The sequence below is a fragment of the Talpa europaea genome (assembly GCF_964194135.1).
Source record: "Talpa europaea genome assembly, chromosome: 12".
NCBI classification, from domain to species: domain Eukaryota; kingdom Metazoa; phylum Chordata; class Mammalia; order Eulipotyphla; family Talpidae; genus Talpa; species Talpa europaea.
Genome location: NC_140079.1, coordinates 11137385 through 11165237, shown reverse-complemented (window position 1 = coordinate 11165237; position 27853 = coordinate 11137385). Strand labels below are relative to the sequence as shown.

At 44.3% G+C, this 27853-nt stretch overlaps 1 protein-coding gene across 1 annotated transcript in view; it reads left to right on the top strand.

Annotated features, from left to right (window-relative positions):
• Positions 1–27853, top strand: part of EXPH5 (exophilin 5) — a gene marked incomplete at its 3' end in the record, with an annotated part of 63333 nt that overhangs the window by 25562 nt on the left and 9918 nt on the right. Inside the window, exons 2-4 of the mRNA XM_084249811.1 lie at positions 10926–11086; positions 12313–12463; positions 21303–21351. Of these exons, the coding sequence (XP_084105937.1) occupies positions 10926–11086; positions 12313–12463; positions 21303–21351 (361 nt within the window). The remainder of the gene's footprint in view (positions 1–10925; positions 11087–12312; positions 12464–21302; positions 21352–27853) is intronic.

Genomic DNA, 27853 nt, shown 5'->3' with positions numbered 1-27853 from the left:
TATTTTTGGCCCCTGGCAGGCCATGTAATAGGAATTAGCACCCAAATGCCTGAGTGTAAGAAAACAAACATGCTCTGTATTCTTGTTCATGAAAATGAGGGAGGGGTGTGGCAGGTGTGACCATGTATACTTCTGCACAATTAGCAGTCCTGAGGGTGTGGCCAGACTTGAAGATGTATTCGTCTTCAATCATCTTGGATTGCAAACAGTCGTCCTGGATTGCAAACAAATCCAAGGTGTCAAGATCATACTTTATCTCTAGATCAGAATTTACTGGTTCTCAGTTGTCTGCAGTTGTGCCAGCACCAGCTCTACAAGAGTCCTATGTGTCCAATCCCGCAGCTCTAAGCAGCTTCCTCACCCTTGCAGAATTAGAGCACTCAACTGGCATCAGCTGCTGCCTTGTAAGTCTCAGTGGAAGATGTCCGAGCACCTTTATAAAGAGGTCTAAGTAGGAACAAAGGCCAAAAACTTCAGTTTTTATTTCTCTAGTATTCATGTATTAAGGTGTTGAACAAATCATTGAGTCACTGCTGGCTGTGTGTTCAGAAAGTCTGGCATTCTGTTTAGGGAGCTGACAATCCAGTGATGAGAAACCAGAAGGGAAAGAAGTGCAGAGGCAGGCAAGTGTTGAGTAATTCGGGCTCTGGAGAGTAATCTGGAAATCACTGAAGTCACTCAACACATGTTATTACCATGCTGGGTAGTGGGGCCTGAAGCCAAGCAGGAGCATAACTTTTCACTCACCACTTAATAACCACATGCACAGTTTCTCACCTTCCATGGTTTCAATTCCTTTTACTGTAAAATGAGTATAGCAATACCTATCTCCCTGGGTACCTGTGTTGATGAAATGAGGCATTGTACATGGAGGAACCCAGGCACATGCCCCTCCTCAGGATCCATGTGCTCTAATAGTAGGTACTGGCTCTGCAGCATTCAAACACATCACGGAGCTACTAGACCTAACACAGAATGTCATCTTCATTCCCACAAAGTTACTGTCAGTTTGACTCTGGACTCATAAGCCCTCCCCTAGTTGTTTCATTTTATCATGGATTGAAGATCCAGACCTGCACCGTGGATTCAGAGAGAAGAAGCAGGAAGAAAAGCAAGGGAGGGAAGAGGCAATCAACACAGGAGACCAATATGAGAAATTGGGACTTTTCAGGCTGAACCAGAGAGACCCAGAGAAACAGAGTTGGAATGTCTGAGGGCACAGAGAGAGCCAAATATGTTAACCACATTCCTAAATGCTAGCACATATGTCTTGAAATGTTAGCAAAACCATGCTTAGAATTATAAGTGGGAAGGCACATTGGGGGCACCTAGTTCAAGGCACCCCCACTTATAGAAGAAAAAATGCGGGTCCATCCAGAGAAAAGTTTCCCAGATGAGCCCCTGCTCTGTGTCAAAGATCATTTCAGAAAACAAGGCAAGAAAGGTCCTTGCTTTGGAAGATTTTGCTATTGGGGTGATTTCATCAGAATACTAGTAAGACTAAGAAAAGTCAAACTAGTCAATTGATGGAAAGTGGTGAGAGTTGTGGAAAGTGATAATATGTATTGGGAGATGACAGAAGCCCTCTGAGGCTGTATCATTTTAGCTAAGACCTCAAGGATACTAAGTAATTGTATCCATGCCATTGGCAGAACAGAGAAGAGCATGCCAGGGGGAGGGAACAGCAAGTGCAAAGCCCAATGGGAGCCCCTGGTGTGTTAGAGGGACTGAAGGAAGGCCAGTGCTGAGGGAGGGAGGGCAAGGGCTGCTGGAAGGAGTAGAAAAGGCAGGATGGCCTGGAGTAAGGCTATGGCCAGCTTTCCAGGATTGTTCCTACAGAATAAAAAATTACTTTTTATAATACACAACTGTAACCTGTGTACAGGATCGCATCTTTTACTTAGATCCAGTGTTGGCTGGGTTGCTTCACAATGGTGGCCTAAGTCAGTAGCACTCATTCTGTACCCCAAATAAGGCAGTTAGTATTGATCGACTGTGAGTAGGACACGAGTGCAAGCTCCTGGGGATACCGAGACACAGGGCCTGACCTCCAGAAGCAGGCAGCCTGTGAGGCAGCAGGATGGGCCCCTGATAAATGATGCAATAGGATTTGGTGAAACAGATGACCCACATCACCTTCCTTGGGTGCGCTGGGTAAAAGTCTAAGTAGGAGGCATTGGCACCTAAACTAATACGTGTGACCTCAGGGTGTCACTTGGTTTTTCTGGCAGCATGTTCTTTAGGACAGCTGGCTGGTAAGAGATCACTCACTGTGATCTGGGGCAGTATGGGGATTGCGCATCCTTATTGCTTGTTGCTAGGTAACTTAATTTTTTGTTTTTGTTGTCACTTTGGGTCATGTGAGAATAAACATCTGGGAAGGTTGCTGTGGTCAATAGGAAAATTTCTCTTGTTCATGCATTATTTACATATTTATATTATTTTCAATAGATCCAGCATGTTGGCCTCTGTTGCCACCATTTGGGGCGGGCACCATCACAGCCATTCAAGGAGTCTGAATGGCTTTTCTTGTCTAGCTTGGCTGAATGCCACTACCAGTTGGGGTTACTCTGACTTCTGAAGGTGTGTTGCTTTATGTTTGTTGCCTGCTGGCTTTTGTTGATCTCTTTTCTTCATCCAAGGTTCCCTTTCTCCCTGTGGTTTAACTTCTCTATTGTTAAAAGAACAGCGTTTTTGATGCACCCGCTTGCTTTACTAATCCCTGCCCCTCCAGGAGTCTGTACTATGAGTGGAGCCAAAGAATACGCTCTGATGTCAGGGGCAAAGGCTCACAAAGGCCAATATTTTCAGAAGAGCAACAGGAAGAGGAGAGGCCGGGTTCAGCCAGGCTCAGGTGGACTCAGCTGGCCTTTGGGCTCGGCTGTGCTTCCTGCTGAGACCCCGTGGGAGTCCCCGAGCCTTCCTAAGAGAAAGGGCACTAAGAACCTGCCCTGGAAGGGCCAGCTCTCTGCAGTAGGGAAAGAAAGGGGCCTCCTTACCTGAGATGGTGAGTTTCTTTGGGGCTTCATGGTTTTTGCTGGGGCAGTCTGCGCCGGCCGGGCTGTGATGTTCACCCACTCTTTGAGCTTTGACTCAGGCACAGCTCTGGTCCCTGGCTCCCTCTCGTGCCCACTGCTCCTGCTTATGTGTGTTGTGCTGGGAGATAAAAATGTGTGTTGCTGGGTGATAGGAGATAAAAATGTGTCTGAATTCCCCAGTCCATGGAGGGGAAACTTTAATGCTACTTTCATCAACTCTAATTCCAATGACAAATCCATTTTTACAAGACTCAGTGTAACTGAATAATCCATTCTGGGGTTCACTGGTGCCAGAATCTTTAAGACCAGGGTAGCATGGGGTGGGGTTGGGGGTGGGATTTGGGGACTATTTGGCAAAAGATCCTTGAAGCCAAGGGGGCAAGGTTAATAGAGATCAGGATGCTTAGCTGCCTGGAAGGCAGAACAAGTTTTAATAAGATGGGTCACAAGCGGAAGGTCAACTGTAAAAGAAAAATAGTGTGCAGAAGCCAAAGAAATAGAAGTGGGCAAAAATGGTGAGTGAGGACATAAATGGGAGGTGAGAACAGCAAAACAATAAATAAATAAAAGGAGGAACTGATGCCCTGGGCAGAGGAACTGATAAGGGGTATGATTTGAGAATATTTGAGATTTTTCTGATAAGAAAATGGCAGCTGTGATTCCTGTTTTCTGGCTAAGGGGGATTTGTTTCCTTTCAACATTTGTCTACTACAGTCTCCTCAGTTGTATTTGAATTACCATTACTACTTTTTTAATTGGTAGAGGTCACTTTAAGCTTAAGTCAATTGCATTGTTTATTAATGAGTTAATAGTACCCAGAGGCAGTGAGTGAGGTGGGAGGCTAGGACAAGGGCTTTACATCACTGACCAAGTTCCTGTCCCAGTTCAAGGACTCCAGCCTGCCCAGCTCAGTGTCCTTGCTGCCAATGAGGCCCTAACACCTTTGCAATGCCACAAGGACAGGTAATAATGTCTGCAGCCTCCTGGGAAATAGAGCTCGATAGATAGCATCAGTCACTGTTATTTTATTGCTTGTACTCCATCCAAAGACAAGGAACATTGACCTGCTTATGTTTTAAGCCCTTTTTCAGTTTTATAAGATTTCTCAATGATTTCAATCTGATGTGGCCTTGATGTATCTTTTGACTACATTTTAGACCAGACATTAGCTTTAAGAGAAGCTCGTCTGTATCCGTATTTTAAAGTTGTGGATAATAAACCTTTCTAAAGTTTAAGTCTTAAAACAACTTCTGTTCACTAGTTGACCTTGAAATTTTATGGACTTCCATTCGGGCTGGGCTCAGCTGTGTGGTTCTCCTCCTGGTCTTGCCTGCCAGTGGCCATGTCTGCCCCTGGGCTTTCCTGTGCAGCTCTCATCCTCCTGGAGGCCAGCCCAAGTTTTTGTTGTTGTTTTTACAATCTTTTGCTTTCTTTCTTTCTCTTTTTATTGCGGTAACATTGGTTTTCAGCACTGCATCTGATGTAGAGGGTTAGGATCACACCCTTCAGATGTGTGTTACCACACCACACCCTCCACCAAGGCCTGGTCCTCCACCACTGTCCATTGGCCCCTCCCCACTCTGCTCTCCCCCTTCTCATCTGGTGGCCTCAATTCCGTAGTCACATTTCTAGGGTTTGTTATTGATTTGGTTTTTTTCTGACCCTTTGTTTGCTTTCTCTATATTCCATATAGACATGATAGGACCTGGTGTGTGTATTTCTCCCCTCCAGCTTCACAGCCTCCCCTCCAGCTCCATCCACGTTGTCACAAATGGCAATAGTTCATCTTTTTTTCATACTTCTTTAGCAATAGTATCAAGACTCCTCAGTATCAAGAGGCAGAACAGAAGCTGCAAGGTTCCTTGAGGCCCAGGATCAGAAGTTTCATGTTGTCACTTTTAACTGGTCTAAGCAAACACAAGCTCAATGGGAGGGAAAGACTCTACCTCAGTGGAGGAGTGACACAATCCCATGGCCAAAGAGTGTGCCTGCGGGAGTGAGAGGATGCGGAGATCTGCTGTGTGAACAACATACCACACCATCTCACCCCAAAACAAGGAAAGCAAAGCCAAGAAAGTTAAATATTTGGTCAAGGTCACCCAGTTAGAACCTAGGCCTAGTCCAGTGGTCTTTCATGGTAACTCAGAAACACGGCAGGATTTGATTGACAGAGAGCAGACACGTGAGCCAAAGATTATGTGATTAAGAGGATGACTACACTTACTGAGACCTTCCTGTGGGCCAATATTAACTCATTCATCATGGAAATAAAGAGGAGGACAAGCATCTCTCCAAATGAAGGTGAACAAAGAAAAGTGAGTGGCAAAGATATGCAAGGGACATGGGGAGGCCAAAGAAGAGGACAGGGAAGTGGGATTCATTACACAGGAAGGGAAATTAAAGGAAAACTACCTTTTTTACCTCAGGGGGTACCCTCCAGGGAGAGGCAAGTTCAGAAGGGCCTACGGTGCAATGTGAGGCACACAGCAGACTGAGGTTCTTATAAATGAAGAAAGAACATTTTGACTTGGGCTGAGACTTGGGCCCAGCAAGAAAAGACCTGATTTAATTGAGTCAAGTTAATCAGCCCGGGGGTAAAACAAATTACATGTGTAGACAACAGTCCCTCGTGATGTGTTGAGTCAAGCTGGACTAAGGAAGCAAACAAGTTGTGTACTTGTCATTTATCCATTGGTATGTCATTTATAACCCGAGGTTCTCTTCATTGACATCAAGTGGATTGTATACTCTAAATGACTGGGTGGGTTTATAACAAACCAACAGAGACAGAAAGAAATACTATGCAAGTTGGTTATGAGCTTGGTGGAATTCTATTTATAAATAAATGTTATGCTGAATTTAGGTGTTGCATAATATATTTTCCTCTTATGGTTTTTTTTTCCCCTTTTTTTCCCCATACCATCATACCAACATCCCCTTGTCTTTTTCCTTACACACTCCTTCTTAACCTCAGAGGCACCCGGATATTTCTTGATATTCACTGGTTTTAGAAAGTGTTTTGCAAGTTATTAAATTATGTACTATGTAAAAGTCCAGTATTTGTTTTTATTGTTCTGACTTTGCTACATATAATTCTCTCAAATTCCTTCCATTTTGTTGAAAATGGGGGCATTTCATCATTTTTCATGGCTGCATAATACTCCATGGTGTGGCTCTACCACTTCTTGATCCAATTGCCCAGTGATGACATTTAGGCTGCTTCCATGTAAGTTTCACACATCCTGGCACCCCCAGTTTATATGTTCATAATTGTTTTCTTTTTGGGGGTTGAGCTTATTTGACATTTTATTTTCTAAGTAGATGAATGAATCTAAACCACTAGCTTTACTATTGTGTTCCTTTTAGTACAAGGAGCTCAGTCAATCATTATAAAGGTACAGGCTATATTTATTTATGGCACAAGGGGTTCTTGAGTAACTAAGATTAAGGAGGTAAGTAGCAGGTACCCATAGAGTTTAGACGTTTATGTCTCTCATAGTTTCCTCTCCTGGGAAGGGAAGGCCGGAACTATTTGTATTGTTTCCTTGGTAATAGGTAAACACAAGGCCATTTCCTACTGCCTTGCCTTGAATTTTCTGACTTGACTGGACCTGCTCTCCCCTTTCCTGACAACCATCCCCAGAATCATCCCTGAAACTTTTCTACATTAAAAGTCGCCAATTTCTTCCAAAACTTTGCTCTTTCAAATATCTGCTGTAATTGCTCCCTCACTTCTTTTCTCATTGTCTTTGGGAGACCCAATGCTAGCTGGCATAAGCACATCTACAGATTAACTGTGTTTTACCCACGGTAGTCCTAGTCAGGATAAGGTCTCTAGGGCCCAATACTCAAATATATTCAGAATGAAAGTCAGAAACCTGGGGGGAAATATTTAGAGCAACTAAGAGAAAGAACAAGCTCCTATTTCTATTAAACATGCTTCATTCCAGTGATGAGCTCTGAGACATGGGTTCATCAGCTAACAAAATGTGAGCTTGCCAAAACACAAAGTGTAATTAATAAAACAGACATATGGGGTAAGTTCTAGTCCCACTACTTACCAAAGAAGTGTAGCATATTTTATCAAGCAAAGAAAATAAAAATTCTTAAAGAGAAAAATAACCATTCGAAATTATAAATATGGTACCTTCAAAAATACTAAATCCAGAAGATAAAAATAATCATATCTCATCTTCCAAGGAGGTAATGCCAGTCTTCTGCATTGCTGGCATGAGTAATAGTGCTACAGCCATTTTGAGAAGCATTTCGGAAGTTCGTAAAAAGAATCACCAAAATATTTTGACTCTTCAACCCAAAAGTTCTACTTCAGTGTCTGTCAGTGGTGCTGTAAAAATAGCGTATGCACAATGGTGTTCATTACAGTGGTATTTACAGGGTAAAATCTCAATGTTCTACGCCAGAGGGACAGTATATAAATTACGGAAAGCGTGCCAGTTTGAATATATGCAAATATTGAATGATTGCTCCAAAGGTGAGTAATGTTGTAATTATATAATCATTGCTTGTTTTTTTTTTTAAGATCATGTATGCATTATGTCTTGTAATGCATCTTTAAGCACTTATGCAAATCAGAAATCTAGGACTCTCCTTGACATGTCCCTAACTCGCCAATGTCAGCTCATCACTTGGGGGTGACTTTTACCCACTGAGTACCTCTGATCACTTTTTCTCTGTTTCCTCTGCTTCCTCACCCCCACCCTGGTCTAAGCAAGTACCTCTCCTTGAGACATTCTCAGCAGCCTCTCTCCTCTCCTGCTTCCTGCTAGAATCTACTCTTCATCTGCAGTAGGATGATCTGGAAAAATGCAAATTAGATGTGTCATACCCCCCTACCTGTTGTTGCCTGCCATCTCTGATGCTATGGGCCTTGTGTCCGTCTGTCCCTCAGATAGTGAGCTTTTCCCTCAGATAGTGGGAGCTCTCTCTGCTCTGCTCTCCACTGGCCCCAGCATCTGCACCATGGGAGACCATCCCAATGTACAATGAGTATTTTATGACAAACCTGAAAATACAGAAAAAAAAAGAAGAAAAATAAAATCACACCAAAAAGGGAATAGTGGTTGTGTTAGTGTTGTGAAAATATCATTGCTTGTTGTCCTCTCTCTCTAAGAAAAGCATTTAAGAGAAAAAATAACAATATAAATAATTCACAATTAAACAAAAAGAAAAATAGCTCTACTTATTATACTTACCGAATAAGCATAAAACAGGCTAAAAATAAAAATGATACCCATTAATTATTCACTCTAAAAGACCGAATTGTTTTTGTTTTTTCCAAATGGTTGCCTAAATGGGTGTATCATCTTTACAGAATTCATAATCATAGATAAAATGTTGCATTTTGTTTTTTTCTGCTTCATGCTTTGTCATCTGTCTCCCCATTGTTACATTGCCTTTCCAATAATTGTTAGCAATGCCATAGTATTTAGTTAAATTAATGGGGGGGTGTATATCTTTAAGATCTATTTCCTGACTTGAAATTCAGAGTTATGGATATTCACATACAGGTACAAATTTCTGACCTGTTGGCCGGGAAACTGGCAATGATGTCTGTGTGTGTGAGTGTGGCGTGAGCTCTTAAGGCAGAGTTAAGTGTGATTATTATGAAAGAGTCCCCGTTATATCAAGTCTTTATGAGGAAAAGAAGTTATATTTATTAGGTTCCGAAGGCAGGTAGCCTTGCCTTCATCTGAAATGGGAGGGATGTGTTGAGGGTTGAAGGTGAGATGGTGCTGAATATTGGGGTCTGATCATTTAGGGTCTGAGCAAGTAGAGGCTGTGTACAAAGTTGGGACATTAAAAATTAGGGTGCTATTTGGTTGGAGGCAGTGAGTTCTGGTTATAAGCAGGAATCTGTAGCCTCTTAGACTGTCAGAAAGGAAAACAGGGCCTCCCAGGTGGCCTAGGGATTACATCTCAGCACTGCCACTATGAAGGCCCGAGTTCGATCCCCATCCAGGGAGCTGACCCATATGGCACAGCAGAACACTCCTGTCTCTCCTGCTGCTCCCCTCAGCAATGTATTTCAGTAGATCTGCCTGTTCTGCTCCCCACTCTGTCTCTGGTGAGTCCTTTCACCCCTTGCATCTTTGGCCTGTACCCCAGCTCTATGCAAAAATAAATAAATAAAATCTTAAAAAAAAAAAAAGAGGGCCTCCCTGGTGGCACAGGGCTATCAAGCTATCTCCAGCCACTGCAGCAAGAGTTCAATCCCCAGCCAGGGAGCTGAACTACATGGCACAGCAGACCTCTCCTGTCTCACCTGCTGTTCCCGTCAGCAGTGGATTTCAGTAGATCTGCCTGTTCTGCTCCCCAATATCTCTGGTGAATCCTTTCACCTCCCTACCCCCACACCTCTGGACTACACCCCAGTTCTTTTATGCATAAATAAATAGATCTTTAAAAAAAAAAAAAAAGGAAAGACAGAAAAATAGCAATAGAGACGAATGACCAGGTAAGGGGAGGGTGGCAATGGCAAGATGCAAAACTCCAACGTGAATTACGTGGGCTGGACAAACCGATGGCTGCCTGATGCTTTTCAAAATGCAAGTCTGGGCAGGATGGCCTCTGGCTTCCTTCTCAATTATTTTATAAAATGACAGTATCATGGCCCCAAGCAGGAACTTGAGTTGCAGCCATTCCAGTTCATTGCCTTTAACCCCAAATTTGCCACATTGCAGCTCTGTGGCTCACCAACTCCTTTCCAAGTTCCCTAACACATATTTCACAGGAGACCGTGGGAAATCACTATAGAGGCTCAAGAAATTGTTTCCTAAATAGCAGAACCTCCCAAGTTTGGGACCCAGCAAGCCTGGCATTTCCATCAATACTATGCCAGACGCTCCCTTTATGAGATTTGTCCTCATGTTCTTCGAACTCCTCTCTGTTCTGTTTGCCTCATTTGAACATTGTTCAGACCCTCTGGAATAAGCCCCTCTCATTGCCAAACAGTTCTAGAGACCTCCTAAAATAGAACAAAATGATCTGCTTTTGTAAAAAAAAAAATTATAGCTACCAATGATTTCAAGGACTAAGAGCAGCATTCAAAAGAGGGCAGGAGGGCCTCCCCTGGTGGCGCAGTGGTTGAGTGCTGGGTTGCGAGGCTGCCCGCAACCTCTGCAGCGCCAGTTCGATCCCCGGCCACGGGTGAGGGTCCCACCAAAAAAAAAAAAAAAAAAAAAAAGAGGGCAGGGGAGAAGGAAAAAAAGTAGTGGTAGAATTTCAGACCTCGTATTCTGAAGGTGTGGAGCAGGCCCATTTGAATTCTGGGTGGTCTTTCCTATATCTCAAATTGCACTGTCCCTTCCTACCTAAGCATTAGCCCTATGTTCGTTCATGGGCTTTTGTGTGGAAAGAATTCATTCTCTGAGGCCATTATATTGAACATTTTCTTCCTGAATATAAGCTTTTTATCTTTGGCCACTACATGGGCAGGTAAGGACCCTTTCTGTTATACTCACTATTGAATCCCCATTGTCTACACCTGGTAACAACATTGTTCAATAAACATTTAATCTACGAATAAATGAATGTATGAGTAATCAGAATTAGAATGTTCTAGTTTCTCCGTGTCATTAAAATGTCTATCATTTAATTGCATCATTAGGTCAGGTTTTGGCACCTCGTCCTCACCTACTTGATGAATAGTTCAACTCTAGCGAAAACTTTTAGGTTGTTTTCCTATTTAAAAGAATACAGCTCAAATATGCACACAGTGGAGAAAAAGAAATTCTGACTCTGGCTAGTTTCCTCCCAGCCTTATAGATTATGCAGCTCCTTCCTGAGGTCAAGTTTAACTCATCACATGGGTTTGCTCTTGATATGAAGAACCTTAAAGATTGCATTGATGTTTTTGTTTTATTTCAGCAAACTCCAGAAGACAAAAAGGGATATCAGATGGCTGCAAGGAGTGACCGGTGAATGGTTTGAAGAAATTCAAAGAAAAAAGTTTTGCAACGAAACAGATGTCAGCCAAATGTTAAAGCCGCCACTAACCTACAGGCTGAGGAAAGGGATGGCCGAAAATGGTGAGAGAAAAATATGCACCTGGTTTTTTTCTCTTCCAGCACAGAATAGTCAATAACGACTCAGTGGCTGTCCATCTCTGCCAGGACTCCTTTGAAAACATCAGGTGTGCTCACCTTAGCAGCACATATACATCCTGCAAAGGCTGGCAGGCATATTTGTGAGACATATCCATTTTGAACATCAGAAGGCACAAAAGTTTTAGGATACAACACACAGTAAAAAGTGTGAACTAAAACTGCCCTGCAGGAATGTCTGGGGAGTTTGCTTTTCGAGTCAGGCAGAAGCAGAGTGGCTAAAAATGCAGACGTGGCTGTCCAGAGAGCCTGAAATCAACTCTCCACCCCGTCTGTGAATGTAGTCGCTGCCTCCCAGAATTGATGTGACTCTGTCCAAGTTGCTTATTCTCTATGAGACTTAATGTTCTCATCTTTATATGGGTCTAATTTCTACCTCAGAGGGGGCATTGACTAAAATTATATGTATAAAGTACTAAACATGAACACAGTAAGCACTTCATTCACCAGAGGCAGAAAAGTGCATTTATTGAAATACTATGTAAGGGAGCAGGAGTAAGATAGGAGATGTCTGCACAGGAAGAAGGACTTGGGGCTCCCTTTATAACCTGCTTTTGTGGACTTTTTCATGACTGGGGGAGTCAGTCTCTGCCTGTTGCTATCTGCTATCCGTGAGCCTTTCATAGGAGATGCCCAGCCTGGTTCTGTCTGCCCAGTCTCCACATGGGCCCCTTTTTGGGACCCAAGGACAGATTCCCATGGCAACTTTGTCAGTTTCCCTTTCTGATAGCTTGTGTGTCTCCTGGCATTGTTCAGCTAAGCAAAGTGCAGAGACTTAAATTTTAATCAACTCTATTAAATTTTAATCAACTCTATTAAATTTTAATCAACTCTATTAAATGATACCCCGACACCACTGGGGAGACACTGAGAGATTCACGCAGTTGACATGAGGGGCCACTTTCTACAGAACTGTGGAGTGGGGTACACACTGAAAGCTCCCTTCTCTGCAATAGTACTCCTCTGTTAGAACCATGGGAGGCACAGGACTCCCCTTAGTCCCTGAGGCCTTCCTGGGGGGATGGTTGTTGCATTTTAGACTGCACGAGGGTAGGGGGAGAAGTGGCATAAGGGGGCAGCCTTAGTTGTCTGAGATCTAGTTACCTGGAAATATTTTAATGATGCCAACTTTTTACAAAATTTTCTTCTAGATCAGACATCAAGATCTCAACATATACCTAATCAAAGAAACCCATCATCAGTTGCCTCTAGACTGAGCCTCAGATCCTCATTTGCTTCCCTGTTCTCATTCAAAAAATCCCGAAAGGAGACTTTAAAGCTTCCATCCTTGGCCCCGAAAGGGTGAGTGAAATTCAGCTCAGAGAAGACCTCTTTAGTTATCTGATCCTGGAGGCCAGCAGCCTGCTTTGTATTCAGAATGTTTAATGTTTGTTCTTAGTATCTAAATTCACTTAGTGACAAAGGAAACAGGACTTAGCTTGATGGGGACAAAGTCCTTTTGAAAACTTGAAACTGGGCTCACGTGAAAACCAGCTTCTAACCAGCTACTCCGGTCAGTCCCCGCCAGTGCTCTTGGTGAATGGATGGGTTAAATGTTGGGAAATAATTATTGACTGTTTCTCTACCGCTCCGAGAGCAAGAGCCTGGTCTATGCCTGGCCAGGAAGATATATTTACATCAAAACTATTCCTTTCTTGGGGAGTTTGTGTGTCTGTGGTCACAAGGAGAGATGGATAGAGACTGAATGGGAGTAAATGAGACCAGCAAGAGAGTCGAGATAAATTTTAAAGCATGGAAAATGTGTAGATCTGTTTCCAGAAATATTCAGGGCAGCCTTTCTGATCTGGATGCCCAGAATTGAAACTTAAAGTGACCGAGGGGGAGCTTCTGGAGTAAGGAAGACAGTTCCAGATGATTCCCTGCTCGGAATTCTGTAAATCAGTTCACCCTGACTCACTGTGCCGGGAGACTGTAGTGCACAAAACAAGCAAAGCTTTGCTTACTAGCAATTGAGCTGACGACTAAATACTTTGGGCTTGTCTTCCTGGTTGAAAAGCTTCCCACCCTCTTAAGGTGTTGCCTGCCACGTGATGTGTGAGCACTGGCAAACCATTCAGTGTGCACCACGGTGCTAAATAGGAGGTGTTGGAGGTCACTCTCCCCCAGAAACAAAAGGTAGCCAGCTGGTGGGGCATGTGATGCAGCTCCCTGACCTGGAGAACCCAGCCTTGCTCTCCCCTCTCCGACAGAGGGGAGGTTTTTTGCTTCCAGTTTTCACCCAGAGGTTGCTTTTGTCTTTGATGAAATGACTAAGAACTGAACAAAATGTAGATTTATGTGACTCTCTCTCCCTGAGTTTCTTGCAAGCAAGCACTCTTCAAGTAGGTGAGTTGCTTTTCTTCCTAAAAATGTTTGAAACTATAGTCGTTTTCTCTTTGGGGGGACTTTAAATTGAGGAGCATTTCCCTTATAGGAAATCTTTCTTTGAAAGAGAACAGAAATATTCCTACAGTGTGGTGTAGCTGCGATTTGTCATGTAATTTGTGTTTTTGGTAACTTTCTTTAAAGCAGAGTTGAATACAGCTGAACAAGCTAACACTAGGAAACTAGGCAAAGTTAACACTATGGGCACATTATTGCCAAGCCCATAGTGCAAGCTACTGCCAAAGCAGACCAGAAAAAATATAAAGATCTAGCATTCCCGGGGTGGTGTGGATTAGAAATCAACTTTAAAAATCTGAAACTCTTACAAAATTCTGTTTAGCAACGTATATAAACCCAGCTGGCTTGTCACCCCACCATGTGTGTAGCAGTTCTCAGAATTTGTTGCTTTTAAGTCCACTTTACTTTTAAAACGTGAGAATAAATATTTATTCATTGTTCCGGGAAGTATATAATTTTTTTTTTTTTTTTTGCTCTTACGTGGTTTCAGAAGACAAAATGTAAAAGCATGCCCTTTTTATTTTTAAGTATGAGTGTGGCCTAAATATGCAGCTGGGACTTTAATCCTGTGTGTGGTGGGGAGAGTTATTTTTCAGGGGTTGTGCTGTGGTAGAAATAGAAATTGTGTGGCAAACACGGCAGCGAGCCTCCTGACTTTTAAGTAGACCCTGTCCTTCTTTTAGCAGTTCTGATCTTTTGAAATACAAAAGCACTTTGAAAATGCTATCTGATCAGGAAGCTCCTCCATGCCCAGGGCGAGCGGGAGGCACTGGCGAGGGCCTCAGGCTGCTCCCTCACAGTCACTGTCAGGTTGTTGTCAGGTTTGTACTTGCTGAAGCCAGCAGAGCTCACTTGGTCACACACTGAGCTCTGGACAAGTCATCGGAGCAGCTCACAGGCTGCCTTGCCAATCACAGAAAGAGAAAAACCTCTGTGAGCAAAGACCAGCTCTGTTCAGCCCTAAAAGCCTTGAGTATCCGCGAAATTTCTTTTCCTCCTTTAAGCTACAGTTGAACTGAGACATGACAATGGGGAGTGGGTAGCTTTTCCAGAAGAAATGCACTGCAGTCACTTCACTGGACAGATTTGTTCATTCTAGGAGGGCCCAGCCCATAAACGTATAGGGGATGTTGACCCTCTGATTTCCTATTACCCAAGAGTAAAGAACTATGGGGATGCAGTGACTTCATGAATTATTAAAAAGCCTTGCCATTCCTGCTTCAAATAGGTGCTCCTCCCAATTCCCCACACTTCCCACATGACCCCATGATTATTTTAATCTATTTGGAAATGATTGAACTGTATCCTCTGTGACCCCACCTTAACTCCAGGAAAATATTTCCTGCTCATGTTTTAATGTGTTTATTGCTAATGAGTCCCTGTAAGTCAGGTCTCCTTTTTCTTGTTTGGGGACATCTCGTGCCTGTGACATATGGTGTTCACCCCAGCACAGAACGGCAGGAACTCAGTCACCTTACTCTTGAACAAGGTGATTCCCCAGGCAAGCCTCCAACAGTGCACGTCAGTAGCTTCCAGGGGCAGCTACAGTTGTGCATGCTTCTTCCAGACCCTGGTTATTTCTGCGTTGCCCTCCCCGGCAGGGACAGGATCCGCCCACCACTCTGCGGTGTGCTCCAGCGTGCTCCACAAGGAAGTCACCCCTGCGAGGGAGCACCTACCCCCATGTCCATACACACTCAGAGCTGTGCGGCCATGTGCCACGACTCATTTCAGGGGCTCTAGGGATGTGGATTTGCCACCCTCCTCTGTCCTGGCTCACCCTCCCGGGGCTGGGACGTGAAAGTGAAAGTACAGGGAGCATGTTCAGGAGCCTGGAGAGGGGGGTGTGCGATCATCAGAGGCTCACCGCTTTCACTTGCTAGCATGGGCCGTGCTCAGTGCAGGTCGTGATGAGAGAGGAGAGAGGGGCGCAGCTCCCTGCTGGCGGGTGTGCCTGCCCCTGCCCTGCTCCTTTGTGGAGAAAATCTCCCCCGCCACAGAGAGCGTTGCTGGATCCACCTAGCTGCTCTTGAGACATGCCCCGATCTGCCTGCTCCACCGGGCGTGCACCGCTGAGCCACCCACTGCAGATGTGGTGGGTGTGAGCAGGAAGGTCAGATACCATTTTGGGAAGTGAGAGGGACAGATCCTCGTTAGTTTTCTCTGGATTCTAATTGTTTTCTCTCTTCTCCCTCTTCCCCTCCCTCTCTCTGCTTTCCCCTCTTTCCTCTCCCCACTTCTCTCTCCTCCCTCTCTCTTGTCTTCCACACCTTCTCTCTCAACTCCTCTCTCCCTTCCTCCTCCTGTGCCCCTCCCTTCCTCTTTTCAAACTCCCTCCTGTGCTCTCTGCTCCTTTCCAGGGGGAGTGCCCAGGTTTGGGTTGGCAGACACAGGAATCCTGGACACCTAGACTGAAGGAGAAGTCGTAGTAAGCAGGAAGCAAGGGTCCTTCTTGGGAAATGCTCCTTCACTGGTGCCAGATGCAGGGTGCGCAGATAACAGCAGGGTTGGGGTGACACGTAGGAGAAGCAAGACGAGGGGATCCGCTTTGATCTGCTTGATCATAAGAATCTCATCAGCAGTTTTTGGAAAATGACCATCAATTAGGCCCCGACCTTGAGGTTCTGATTCAGGAGGCCTAGAGAAGGGCCCAGGGAGCCCCATCCATTTATCTCCAGTTCTCCGGGACATCTAGATGCTCATTCGGGTCCTGGAACTACTGCAGTTAGTTTTCTAATCCTGCCAGGGCTAGGCTGTTAGCGCCAGGGGCACAGTGATGGCTTCCCTTTCACTTATTTGTCCAGCTTTTTCAAAGTCCTGCTCTAGATCAAATGCTGTGTTTAGAGCTGGAGATAAAATCATAAAAATATAGCAAAGCTCCTGCCTGGAGGACTTTATAACCTAGATGAGGATGCCGGGCTGCTGCACCCACTCAGGCAGGAGGTGCACCAGGGAGCTCTAGAAGAGCCCTTCACATGCTGACTGGGGCACTTTTCTGGCAAGTGTCAGTGGGGGATCTTGTGGGAAGGATGCCCTTTAGGACTCACACAGGGATGCCATCTGGCCTAGCAGCAACCTGGGTGACAGCCGAGTACATGATGACTGTGGTGAAAGGTAGCGAGCACTGTGGTGGCTTCGTGCCCTTCCTGCCGTGGACGTGCAGGACAAGCTCTGAGCTCACGTGGGGGCATCCAGAGGCTTATCTCCTGGAGGAAGGGTGAATTTTGGATCCATGGGACTGAAAGAGGCAATTAAGAGTCCAAGGGCTGCACCAGGCAGAAAGAATGACACAGCAAAGGTGCAGGGACCGGAAAGAGAGCAGGGACTTATCTAGGTTCACTGACCCGGATAAAGTGAGACTAATAAGGATGGGGTGGGGGAGGGTAAGAGAGGCAAGAATACAGTGCTTGAGACCTGTGGACACCAGGAGCCATGCATCATTGTCTCAAGGAATACCATTCTCTTCCTTGTTATATACATGTGTGCATTACATGTCCATATTATTACATGTATATGTTATATAATGTATATTACCATATGTGTATATTGTGACATATTCATCATATAATATATAATATAAACACATATTACTCCCAGCCCACTAACCTGGACAAGCACTAGGATTTTAGTGTAGCTCGTGCATGTGCATATGTATCTATTTCTTCCATTGACAGTTTTTTAACAGATAATTGACATGATTTGAGTTTTGCTTTAGAAAGATCACTTTAGCTCAGTGCTTCTCAACCAGGAACAATCCCCCTCCCTCCAACCCCACCCTTACCCCAGTCATTTGGGAATCTCTGAAGATGTTTCTGGTGTTCACACCTGAGGGCAGTGCTATTGGCGTCTACTTGGTGGAGGTCAGAGATGTCGCCAGACACTCCCAGTGCCCTGTTGCATCACCAGTACCAGTGGTGCCCAGGCTGGGAAGCTCTGAGGTGGAGGCAGGGAGAGCAGATAGGAGGGGGCAAGACTCACCTTCCAGGGGCCAGGCGAGAGATTGCTTAGAAGGAGGTGGCCTCAGCTAAGGCAGTGACAATGAGGAGGGCAAAAGGAATAGATCTGTCCGCAGTTTAGAATGGAGAATCATGGGAAGCTGGTAACTGGGTGTGATGGGGAGGGGAGGTGACCTCTTCCTCTGACTTAGGACAGTAGGTCGGGACAAACTAAATAAGAATAGAAGAGGAGGAGCAGATGTGATGAAGATAAAAACAAGCGCATTTGCTTATTTATTCAACCAGCACTGCTCTAGGAGTGCCACATGCAGCTCTAGGAGCGGCACACACAGTCCTTGGCGTCACAGCTCTAGTCCTGTGAAGAGGGTGAAAAGGAAACAGCAGAACTCGGAAGAGCACTGAGATGGGGTGTCCTGTGCACTGGGAGCACCTAGAAGGGGTGTGTGTTGGAGCAACAGCTCCAGTCCAGATAGGTCTCCTACAGGAAATGGCGCAGGGAAGGATTCTTCGAGGATAAAACAGTTATCCGGGCAAACAGGTGGTGGAATATGTTTTAGGCAAAGCAAAAGTGATGTTCACAGACTCAGAGGTGCGGCTGAGTCCCTACGGCAGAACAGTGTAGGACGGGGAGAGTGAGATGAGGCTAGAAAGTGTGTGGGGACTAGATCGCCCAGGACCTGAGGAACACAGACCAGAACTTGAATTTTCACCGGAAAGCAAAGGGGAGTCATTTGAATGGTAAGCAGGGAAGTGATAAGATTCCCCTGAGGCCCCGCTGGCTAACTGAAGTGGATGAGTTGGATTGAGGCACAAGTGGAGACAAGAGTTAGGAGCTATTGCAATGATAAAGGCAGGGGATGCTCATCGTCTTGACTGGCATAAAGGCATGGAGATGACATGTGATGGTTCTGAGAGGGATTTCTGGGCTTGAATCAACAGGAAATGCTGATTAACTGCAGAGGCAGGAATGGACGGAAGGAGGACATGGTGTCCATCTCAGAAGTGTAGGGTCTAAATTGCCTGTGGTCATTCCCGGTGGAGCTATTCAATGACCAGTGGTGACAACATGTGCCACCAGTGCTTGAGGACATTGCCTGAGTTCTGGTTAAGAAGGAATTTTTTTTTTTTTTAAATAATGTACTTGAGTCAAACTCTAACCTACTGAAGGGGAGAATTCCTTAGTGGTATCTGCAAAGCATGCAAACAGGAGAGCATAGTTTAGGGAGGTAAAGTAAATCTGCTAATTCTAGAGTTCCGGTACATACAGAGGAGGAGAGTGTGAGGGGAGAAGACTTGAAAGGCGAGGAGTTGCCTGGGGAATTCACCAGATAAAAGAAGAGTCTCTTGCCATGTGAAGATTTTGGATAATACCTTATGAGATTTTAAGCCGAAGACTGATGTGATCAAATTTATATTTTAGGCAGCTCTGTCTGTTGTTGGCGTGAAGGATGGAGAGGCGTGTAGCAGAAGATTTGTGAAAGTTTACGATGAGGCAGAATGAGTGGAAGTAGAGAAGTAGGGGTAGATGCAGAGATCTTTAAGACTTGGATCAGGAGGACATGTGAGCATGTGCAGAAGAGGAGGCAGGTTTGCATCCGGGTGACTTGTATCAGCCCAGCTTCCATACCACTGTTGTTTTTATTCACTCTACAAGTGGACGCCTTCACACCAGAAACATACATTACCTTGTTAATGTATGTGGCGGACCCGGGAGTGTGTGTAGAAACTCTGGGCCTCCAGGTGGATTGAGTAGCACACCCTGCCACCTAAGCCCACAGTGACAAATGGCCTTGCACACCCTCAGGCCAGTGTGCATCCTCCCTCGCCAGCCACACACCTGGTACCTGTGGTGCTGTGTTCCACTCATGCTCTAGGTATCCTTTAAAGTCACATCTCCCTCCCACTGGCCACTGTCAAAAAGGAATTCCTACCCCCCCACCCCCCGCCTTCACTCTAGATGAGCCCAGGGCCACATGAGTTGTATGGGGGCCCCGGGAATGCCAGGCCCGATAGGGCTGTGCACAAAACCTGCACACCCGCCATGGTCACCTGCCTGCAGGAAAATTCACTCACCTGCCCATTTCTCAAAATCTCACTTCCTCTTTCCCCCCTCCAGACTGTTGCTCACACTGTGCTTTGCCTCCTGTGCAACCCCCAACTTCTCCCTGTCGCCTTCCCTGTTCATCCCTAGGAGGTGCTCTCTGGTCGCTCAGCATTTTCAGCATATTTTGCAGTTGACTCTTGATCCACTGGGGAGGTTAGGGGTGCTGGCCCAGTAGAAATTCTGACTCCCCAAAGGCCTAACTACAGTCATCCCTTGATATTGGTGTGAGATTGTTTTCAGGCACTCCTGTACCAAAATCTACAGATGCTCAAGTCTGTGGGGTGTTGGTTGCTTGAATCTGTGGATCAGAAGGTGCAGATGTGGAAGGTCAACTGCATATAAATGATTCCCAGCAGTTCAAAGCCGTGTTGTTCAAGGGTCAGCTGTACTTTTATATCTTTTTATTGTTGTTATCACATCTTGGCTTCTATTTTGGCTAATCTTTCCAATTGTAAAAGCTCTGAGTGAACAGTTTCCCTAGCTCAGGAATATTCGTTTCCTGTAAAGTACTCACAATAGTGCCTCGTATGTAGTGGAAGAGGCCTACAGGCTCATGAAAGCTGTACAGAAAGGGTGAAGGAAAATAGAAAAATCTAAAAATAAAAAAATTAACTCCTAGATATTAATTGTAGACCACTGATATTTCCTATTAATTTCCATTTCTGCTGAGAATTTGAGCCAAACTATAAAATACATATGGAGATCTTTAAAATATGAAATTGTTTGGCTGCCAGGTTTAATGCTCAACTTTCATGAACTGTGAAGCAGTGGGAGCTTGAATGGACAGTTGCTTTTTGCCACTTTGGGACTGATCTGAGTCCCAATTTGCTTTGCTGTTCTCCAAGGGAAGGACAGGACCTGATTTCATACAGAACTCAGAGCCAAAGTGGTGTATGAAACCTTGAGCACCCTTGACACAGGGCTATAGATTTAAAAGACCAAAATCTTTCTCAGTGCTGGACCTCTGTCTTGTAAACTATGAATCTTCTAGTCATTTTGAGAGAAAACTCACAAAGAGTAAAAGCACAGTGGTTTCCCTCCAAGATGGTTTTGGAATAAGTAAGGCATATTTATAAACATACAGATCCTGAAGCTGTCTTTACAGAGCCTGCTCTTTTAAAAATCCCCTAATGAAGTATTGATTCTGATCCTGATTTAATCACTCTTTGAAATAAAAACGTATAGATAGAAACAGAAAATCAGTTTCCTGTTCACAGCAAGAGCCAGTGTGTCAGACTCTGCCCCTCACTGGTGGTGGGCAGTGTCTTCCAACTTCTGGCAACTCCATCTCTGGTCTGTGAAACACAAACAGCCATATATAGTATTCTCTTCACCAGAGTGATGGAGTAAAATGAAGTAAATTGATTTTGGAACCTAAGAACCTGCCAACACATACTAACACTCAACAAATGTTACTTTCTCGTTATTGTGTCTTCATGCTTCCTTCACTCTCAAAACCAATTACTCTAACATTGTTTTCCAGTCCTCAGCAATAATAAGAAAAGGTTTCTGACTTTTTTCCCCCAACAAGCCTTTCACCAAGAAATGCCTTCTTACAGAGCATTAGAACTACACCTTCTCAAGGCGCCGAGATAAGGCAGCAAGTGGCTGTTGATTTTTTCTGCTTGGTACACCTTACACACATCTTCAAAGAAATTATTTCAAATTCTCTCCACAGATGTTCCGACCAGGCAGGACCTCCTGCATCTGTGAGGGGAGCTGCCATGGTAAGTGACTAGTGACACCAGGAATTCGGATCTCAGGTACTTCCCAGCTAGGCACCCATTTGCACCCGTTTCTCCTTAGCTCTGCTTTAAATTTACTTCAGAAACGTAGATTTCTCCTAGAAAGTGCAACATTTCCCAGTCAAGGCTGGTTCCCAGCTATGTCTGCCACTGGCATGCTGGACAGGAAGAAGCGTGGCCATCGCGTGCCACCAGACACCTGGCACACGTGTGATATTTGACCACACGTTGTTCTGGCGCAGACTAGAAGCATCAGGGCAGAGCAAGACGCAGAGGTGGCCAATGCCACTTTGGCAAACCATCACGGTTCTGAGCTTCTCCTTTTCTGGATAAGATCGTTTTACTCGAAGAGGAAGCCTCTGAGAGGTGAGATGCACTTGACCGGATCACGTTCACACAGGATGTTCACCCAACGTGACCTTCACCAAGGGCTTAAACTTCCACATCTCTGTAAAGTTTATATATCTACCAGATGGAGAAGCTTTGTTTTCTGTTTCTTTTTTGATCTACACCAGCCTGCACCTCTCTGTGTTCTCATGGGTTGGGAGAGGAAAGAAAGTTTGGAAAAGCTCTAAGAGTGCAGAGGTTTAGAGGCATTTTTCAATGTGCTGGTACCTCCCCCCGCCCCCTCTCTTTTTCTACAAAATGCATTGAGTAGAATCCCAGTGAAGCGTGCATATAAGCAGAAGTTCTTCACATAAAAACAAAAGTGATCCCCCATTCTTCACCAGAGCCACACGCCTTCTTTTGAGAGATACCACTGAATCTTCTCTTTCCCCTGTACTTGCTTGAGTCTCAACCTGGCACCAGCAACAACCACATGCTAATGGAGAATTTATTATCATCCAAGCACTTGCCATAGATCATTTCATTTAAATCCCAGAGGAAATCTGTGGAGTTCCTACAAGTATCCTTCCCTTTTGTTATTTATTGTGTAGAAGAACTGGGGTGTAGACCAGAGGTGCAGGGGGTGAGAGGATTCACCAGAGACAGAGCGGGGAGCAGAACAGGCAGATATACTGAAATTCACTGCTAAGGGGAGCAGCAGGTGAGACAGGAGAGGTCTGCTGTGCCCTGTGAGTCAGCTCCCTGGCCAGGGATCAACCTCAGGCCATAGAGGTGATAGTGATGAGACTAACTTCTAAGCCATGAGGGAGGCCCAAGTATCCCCCTTTTAAAGATAAAGAAACTGAACTTTAGAGAATTTAAGAGTTATGCTCAAAGTCTCCTTGGTAAACGGTAGAATCAGGATTAGAAACACTTGGGTCTCGGTAGCTCCATAATCAAAGGTCAGTCATGTCCACAGCTCATCAGCTATGAAGCCCTGATGGCAGAAGAGCCCCCTTGTTCAACACCTACAACCTCTCTTTTAACGGAGTCCCAAGTGCATGCATCCAGCCCTGTTCCGGGGTGTGACTGCCTCTCGCTTTCCTTTAGAGAAGTACCTAGAGGTAACCATCCTGTCTCGCTTGAGAGCCATGGGCACTGAAGCAGGTGAGGAAAGGAAAAAGACAAATGCCTAGAAGTGACAAAGCAGTAGGACTCAGCTGGTAGTTCTAGGGATTTGAGAATCGAGCCTGGGGATTAAGAGATATCTTTCTTTGGAACTTCTGATAGTGGCTTGCCTTTCACCCCTTCACTGCACAGAGTGGGCCCATCGAAAAAGTAAGAGCAGAGAAAATAAATGCAAGTCAAGCCAGTGATTGCTGCTCCCAGTTAACTATTATAAAAAAAGTCGGAGGAGAAAATAATGGAAATATTGTCTAAAGGAAGGGTTTTGTGTGACATGTAGATTTCCATTATTCATCAATGAAAGTCCCTTCCCCTGATATTCTATCAGCTGGAAGAGTCAGAAGTTGGCCATAAGGGGCCTCCCCGGTGGCGCAGCGGTTGAGCGCTGGGTTGCGAAGCTGCCCGCAGCCTCTGCAGCACCGGTTCAATCACTGGCTGTTCCCCGGCCTCCAGAGGAGGGTCCCGCATGGCGCGCAGACCTCTCCCGCCGCCCGCTGCTCCCCTCAGCAGTGTACTTCGGTCCTTCTGCCTGCTCTGCTCCCCACTCTGGCTCTGGTGAATTCTCTCACCCTCCCGCACTTCTGACTGTACCCAGTGCTTGTATAAATAAATTAATTAATTAATTAATCAATCAATTAATTAATTAATTAATTTTAAAAAAAGAAGTTGGCCATAAGGCTTCCTGCCAAGTTTTGAGGTAGTGAACTTTGTATCACTTGCTTGACAGCTTGGCAGGAATGGTACTAAGGGTTCAGTCGCTTTAAAGGAGCTTATGCTACTTTATTGAATGACCTTGCACTCAAAAGAGAAGGAAGCTGCTGTTTATACGTTTACATGGCCTTAAAGGAAACGAAGAATTTCAGAAAACAGAATTCACTGAGCTAGAGAGAGACTGACATAATCTAGCTCAGCGTTTTTCTCAGCCTCAACACTGTTGACATTAGGGGCTGAGTTACTCTGTTGTGGGGGATGTGTATCGTGGGGTGTTTACCAGCATTCCTGCCTCTACTGCTCTTCTCCACTCAATGTGATGATGAAAAAGGTCTCCAGAAATTGGCAAATGTTCCCTGAGAATCAAATTGCCCCCAGTTGAGAACTGTCTACTTTTAGGTAAGGAATCAAGTCAAAGTCATCTCAGAAAACAGGTTGAACAGAATAAGGCCACGGCTGCTCATCAGTCCCTCTACCCAGACAGATTCTTGCTGGGCCAGCTGTTAGGTGACATGCCAGCTCTATGCCCCTGGAGACACCTCATGTGGCACTAGGTTAGTGTGAGCTCCCCAAGGCCACAACTGTGTCTGCCCATCTGCGTGTCCCCCGCTGCCTGCACAACCTCAGCCCTCAGAACTTGGTAGAAGAAATGAACGAGTCACTTGAAGGCACAAGGTGCACGGGTGGACTTGAAATTTGCAGGGACATAGACAGTACAAATGTTCCTGGGAGAACATCTTGAAGATTTAATTCGTTGACTTTACCAAGGTATTTGATACCATCAGTAAGCTTGGGTTTCAGCCCTGGCAGCTGTTCTGCAGGTTTGGCTGCCCTGAGAAGTTCTCCATTATTCTAAAGTCACTCTGTGTCAGAGGTTGGTTTGTCTAGTCATGTTACAATGGCAGCGACAGAGTGAACTGGGGTTGGAAAAAAGGCCGCATTTTGTGGGGCCTTGTTTGCATCCACGTCTGAGAATGTAACTGAGATCCAACAGCCAGAATTTGAAACTCTGGGTGCTAATCTCATGGGACACTTTTGTGACACATTAGGCTACAAACAACAACAGGAGTCCTCCCGGAAATTATCTGGTGCCACAGAATTCTCTGGCTGACAATAGGGCTTGCTAAGTGCTGGACACCACTCTCAAATGTTTCACAATTAATAATTCATTTAATCCTAAGCAACACTATGAAGAACCTACCATCATCATGATTTTCACTTAACCCTAAAAGAAATGAAGGTACAGAAAGGTTAATGTGCCCCAAGTTATACCGCTGTTAGGGGGGCAGAGCCAAGATTTCAACCTGTATAAAACTAATGTACTTAACCATTATGCCTTCCTACCTTAGACATACTTTTCTGAATCCTAATATTGTAAATATTTGTTGTTTTGATTTCTGTAATAATCTTTACTAGAAATCTTATAGATACGATTTTCAATCTTGGTGCCTTGTGAATCAGCCCAGAATGGTGTGCAGGGAGGGTATAGAATGTTTAAAGCAAGGTCTCTGGAGAGTGTACTATAGAATTGAAGATCTCTATGTTAGTAAAATAACAGTAAAGAGCAGCATATTGGAGAGAACAGGGTTAAGAATCAGATCATACTAGTATGAGTAACCAATGGCCATTTTATAGTCATGTGATCTGGGTAAGGTGCTTACCAAAGACTCAGTTTTCTCATCTGAAAAACGGGGATGATAATCTCTACCTAATTCACAAATTTACTTTAAGGGTCAAAAAAGAAAGGCTATTATAAAAGTATATTAGAAAATGAATAAATGAGTCATTTTACTCAAACAGAGGATAGCTGGTAACATACGAGTATGAAAAATGTGTTAAAGTTCAGAAGTAGAAAATGGACTCATGGGAAGAGGAGACTTGAATCTCAAGTCCATAAATATCACTCAGTCTTTTAGGTGCTGACACCATTTCAGGTGCTTGGGATTCAAAGGGGAATACTTTGCATTCTTTGTTATTTTATAGACTGGTCAACTTTCAGAGTCCTGATTCATTTATCTGTGAACCCCTGGTTTCCTGGGGAACTTGTGGTAGGGAGAGAGGAAGGATCATGGACAACTTCAGTATGACTTACTCTAGGGTTATAACCAGTGTGTCTAAAAAAAGTACTTTTTAGATAATTGTCTCTTCCTGGGAGAACTGGAGAGGGGCTCTCTAGGGATCAGGAAATTTCAGGTGCTTCCCCGCATCGCTAAGATCTGGGCTTGGCCTCAGAATGTATCTCCAGCTTAGATGTAGTGTATCATCAGCTAAGGACAAAGCAGAAAGAGAGAGAGATTGAACATGGGCTCTAGAATCAGGCAGACTGGGATGAACCCTTCCCTCCACCAGTGTGACCTAAAGCTAATGTCCCGACCTCTTGAAAATCTTACCTTTTTAAAGTACAGTTTTTTCTCAAAGGGAAATAATACTAATAACCTTCCAGGGCTATTAAAATAATGAAATAAAGTAATCCTATAAAACTCTAAACATTTGCCTAAGATAATCAATATGTAGTTGCTGCTGGTGATAATAATGTTAGTGGGAATAAGAATACATTATTAATTAATTACATAATTAAAAGGTAGGGCTCTGTAGAGTGATAGTGCAGTCTTCTTTATATCTGAAACTTACCATTGATTAGCACTTACCTGTCTAACTAAGCTTTATCAGTAAGGAAAAAAAATCCTTGCAAAATTAATGTTGAGAGCAAATAAACTCCCCATATTTTTTCTTGGTCATACAATTTACATTTCTAAGTGTTGGAAGCATCTTTCATGGGTGGGTGAGTAGGATTGGTCTTAAAGCAGAAGGTCTGGGCAGACCGGAGAAACTTGGGGTATGGAGTAGTAATAATCCTTCCCAGTTTAGAGAGGTTCAACCCGTCACTCAACTCAAATGAATTCGTGTGCTTTTCATTTCATTATAAATTTTTATTGTAAAAGCATATGATCCAACAGGAGTACCCTATTGTCTATATAGAAGAAATGTGAAAGTTGTTTGGGTGCTAAAATGGTGGCAAGGCAGTAATGCTTACTATCTTCTTCATCGGATTCCATACTAACTACCAAAACTGCAAATTTGAGGAGAATGAACTTTGAAGATCCATGACTAATTGCTGTTAGCACCAGTAAAGATCTGCAGGGAAAGTATGTAGGGCCCAAAAGAGAACACCTTGATCCACTTTAGAGATAGAAGAAGTTAGCCTTAGCTGATCTGATTTCTCAAATGATTAGTTTCTGGTTCCATTACCTTAGATTGGTATCTCACCATGCTTAGGTTTTCATTCTAATGTGTGTTTACTTCTGGATTCTATGTCACATCCAATGATGCAATCTGATAAATGATCATTGGATTGTGTCTTCCTTATTAATATATCACCTTTGTGTGTATTCAATTATGGATTTCCTATGGAACCAAAACCACAAGTCAATGAAATTTGGGCTGAGATTCTGTAAGACACCACTGACTTACATGTTGAGAAAGGAAACAGGAAGGAATGAAAATACTTGATGGTGAGGAATGCAGGGTTAATTAAGAAAGCCTGGGCACTGGAAGTTACAGACCTGGGATGGAGAAGTACAAAAGAGGGAAATTTGCAAAGATTATATATTTACTGGTCAGTATTCGTGGTGAGATGAAATGTACTGGAGGACATCAAATGGAAAGGGGACACGTGAGGAAGAGAGGGCTTCAGGAGGTGAGGATGGGTAGTCGAGTGAGCTGAAAATAGAGACTGAGCTGCCTGCCTCCTCAGGGACGCGGGCAGGATGGGTAGAGTCATGAGTGACAGAGCCAGTTTGACAGAGGATGCAAATGGAGTTTTGGCAAAGGTGAACTTGTGGGAGTGGATAATCCTCCTGAGGTTATGAAGACAAATTAAAACTTGAAAGTAGGGCAGGACAGATTTAATGGAATCAAGATAAACATTTACCAGTACAGAAAGAAAAACAACTTTAGCTCTTCATCAGTCTCCTAAATCCTGTAAAACTGTAACCGGAAGACCCGAGTTCAGGCCACCTTCACCACCGAATGCCAATAAAGCAGAGACAGGAATTGAATCTTTTAGGTGTGCTTTAATCAGACAGCCAGCAATCTGGAAGATGGGGTTTAACACCCTGAAGAAACTGCCTTAACATTTCATTTCCAGCTGCCTTTTTATAGTGAGTTGAACAAAGAGAGTTCAGCAGTAAGCAGGCCTTCACTACTGCCAGGAGATTGTGATGTCCAGCCCCCTGGAGCTCCTTATTGCCCGCCTGGCAAA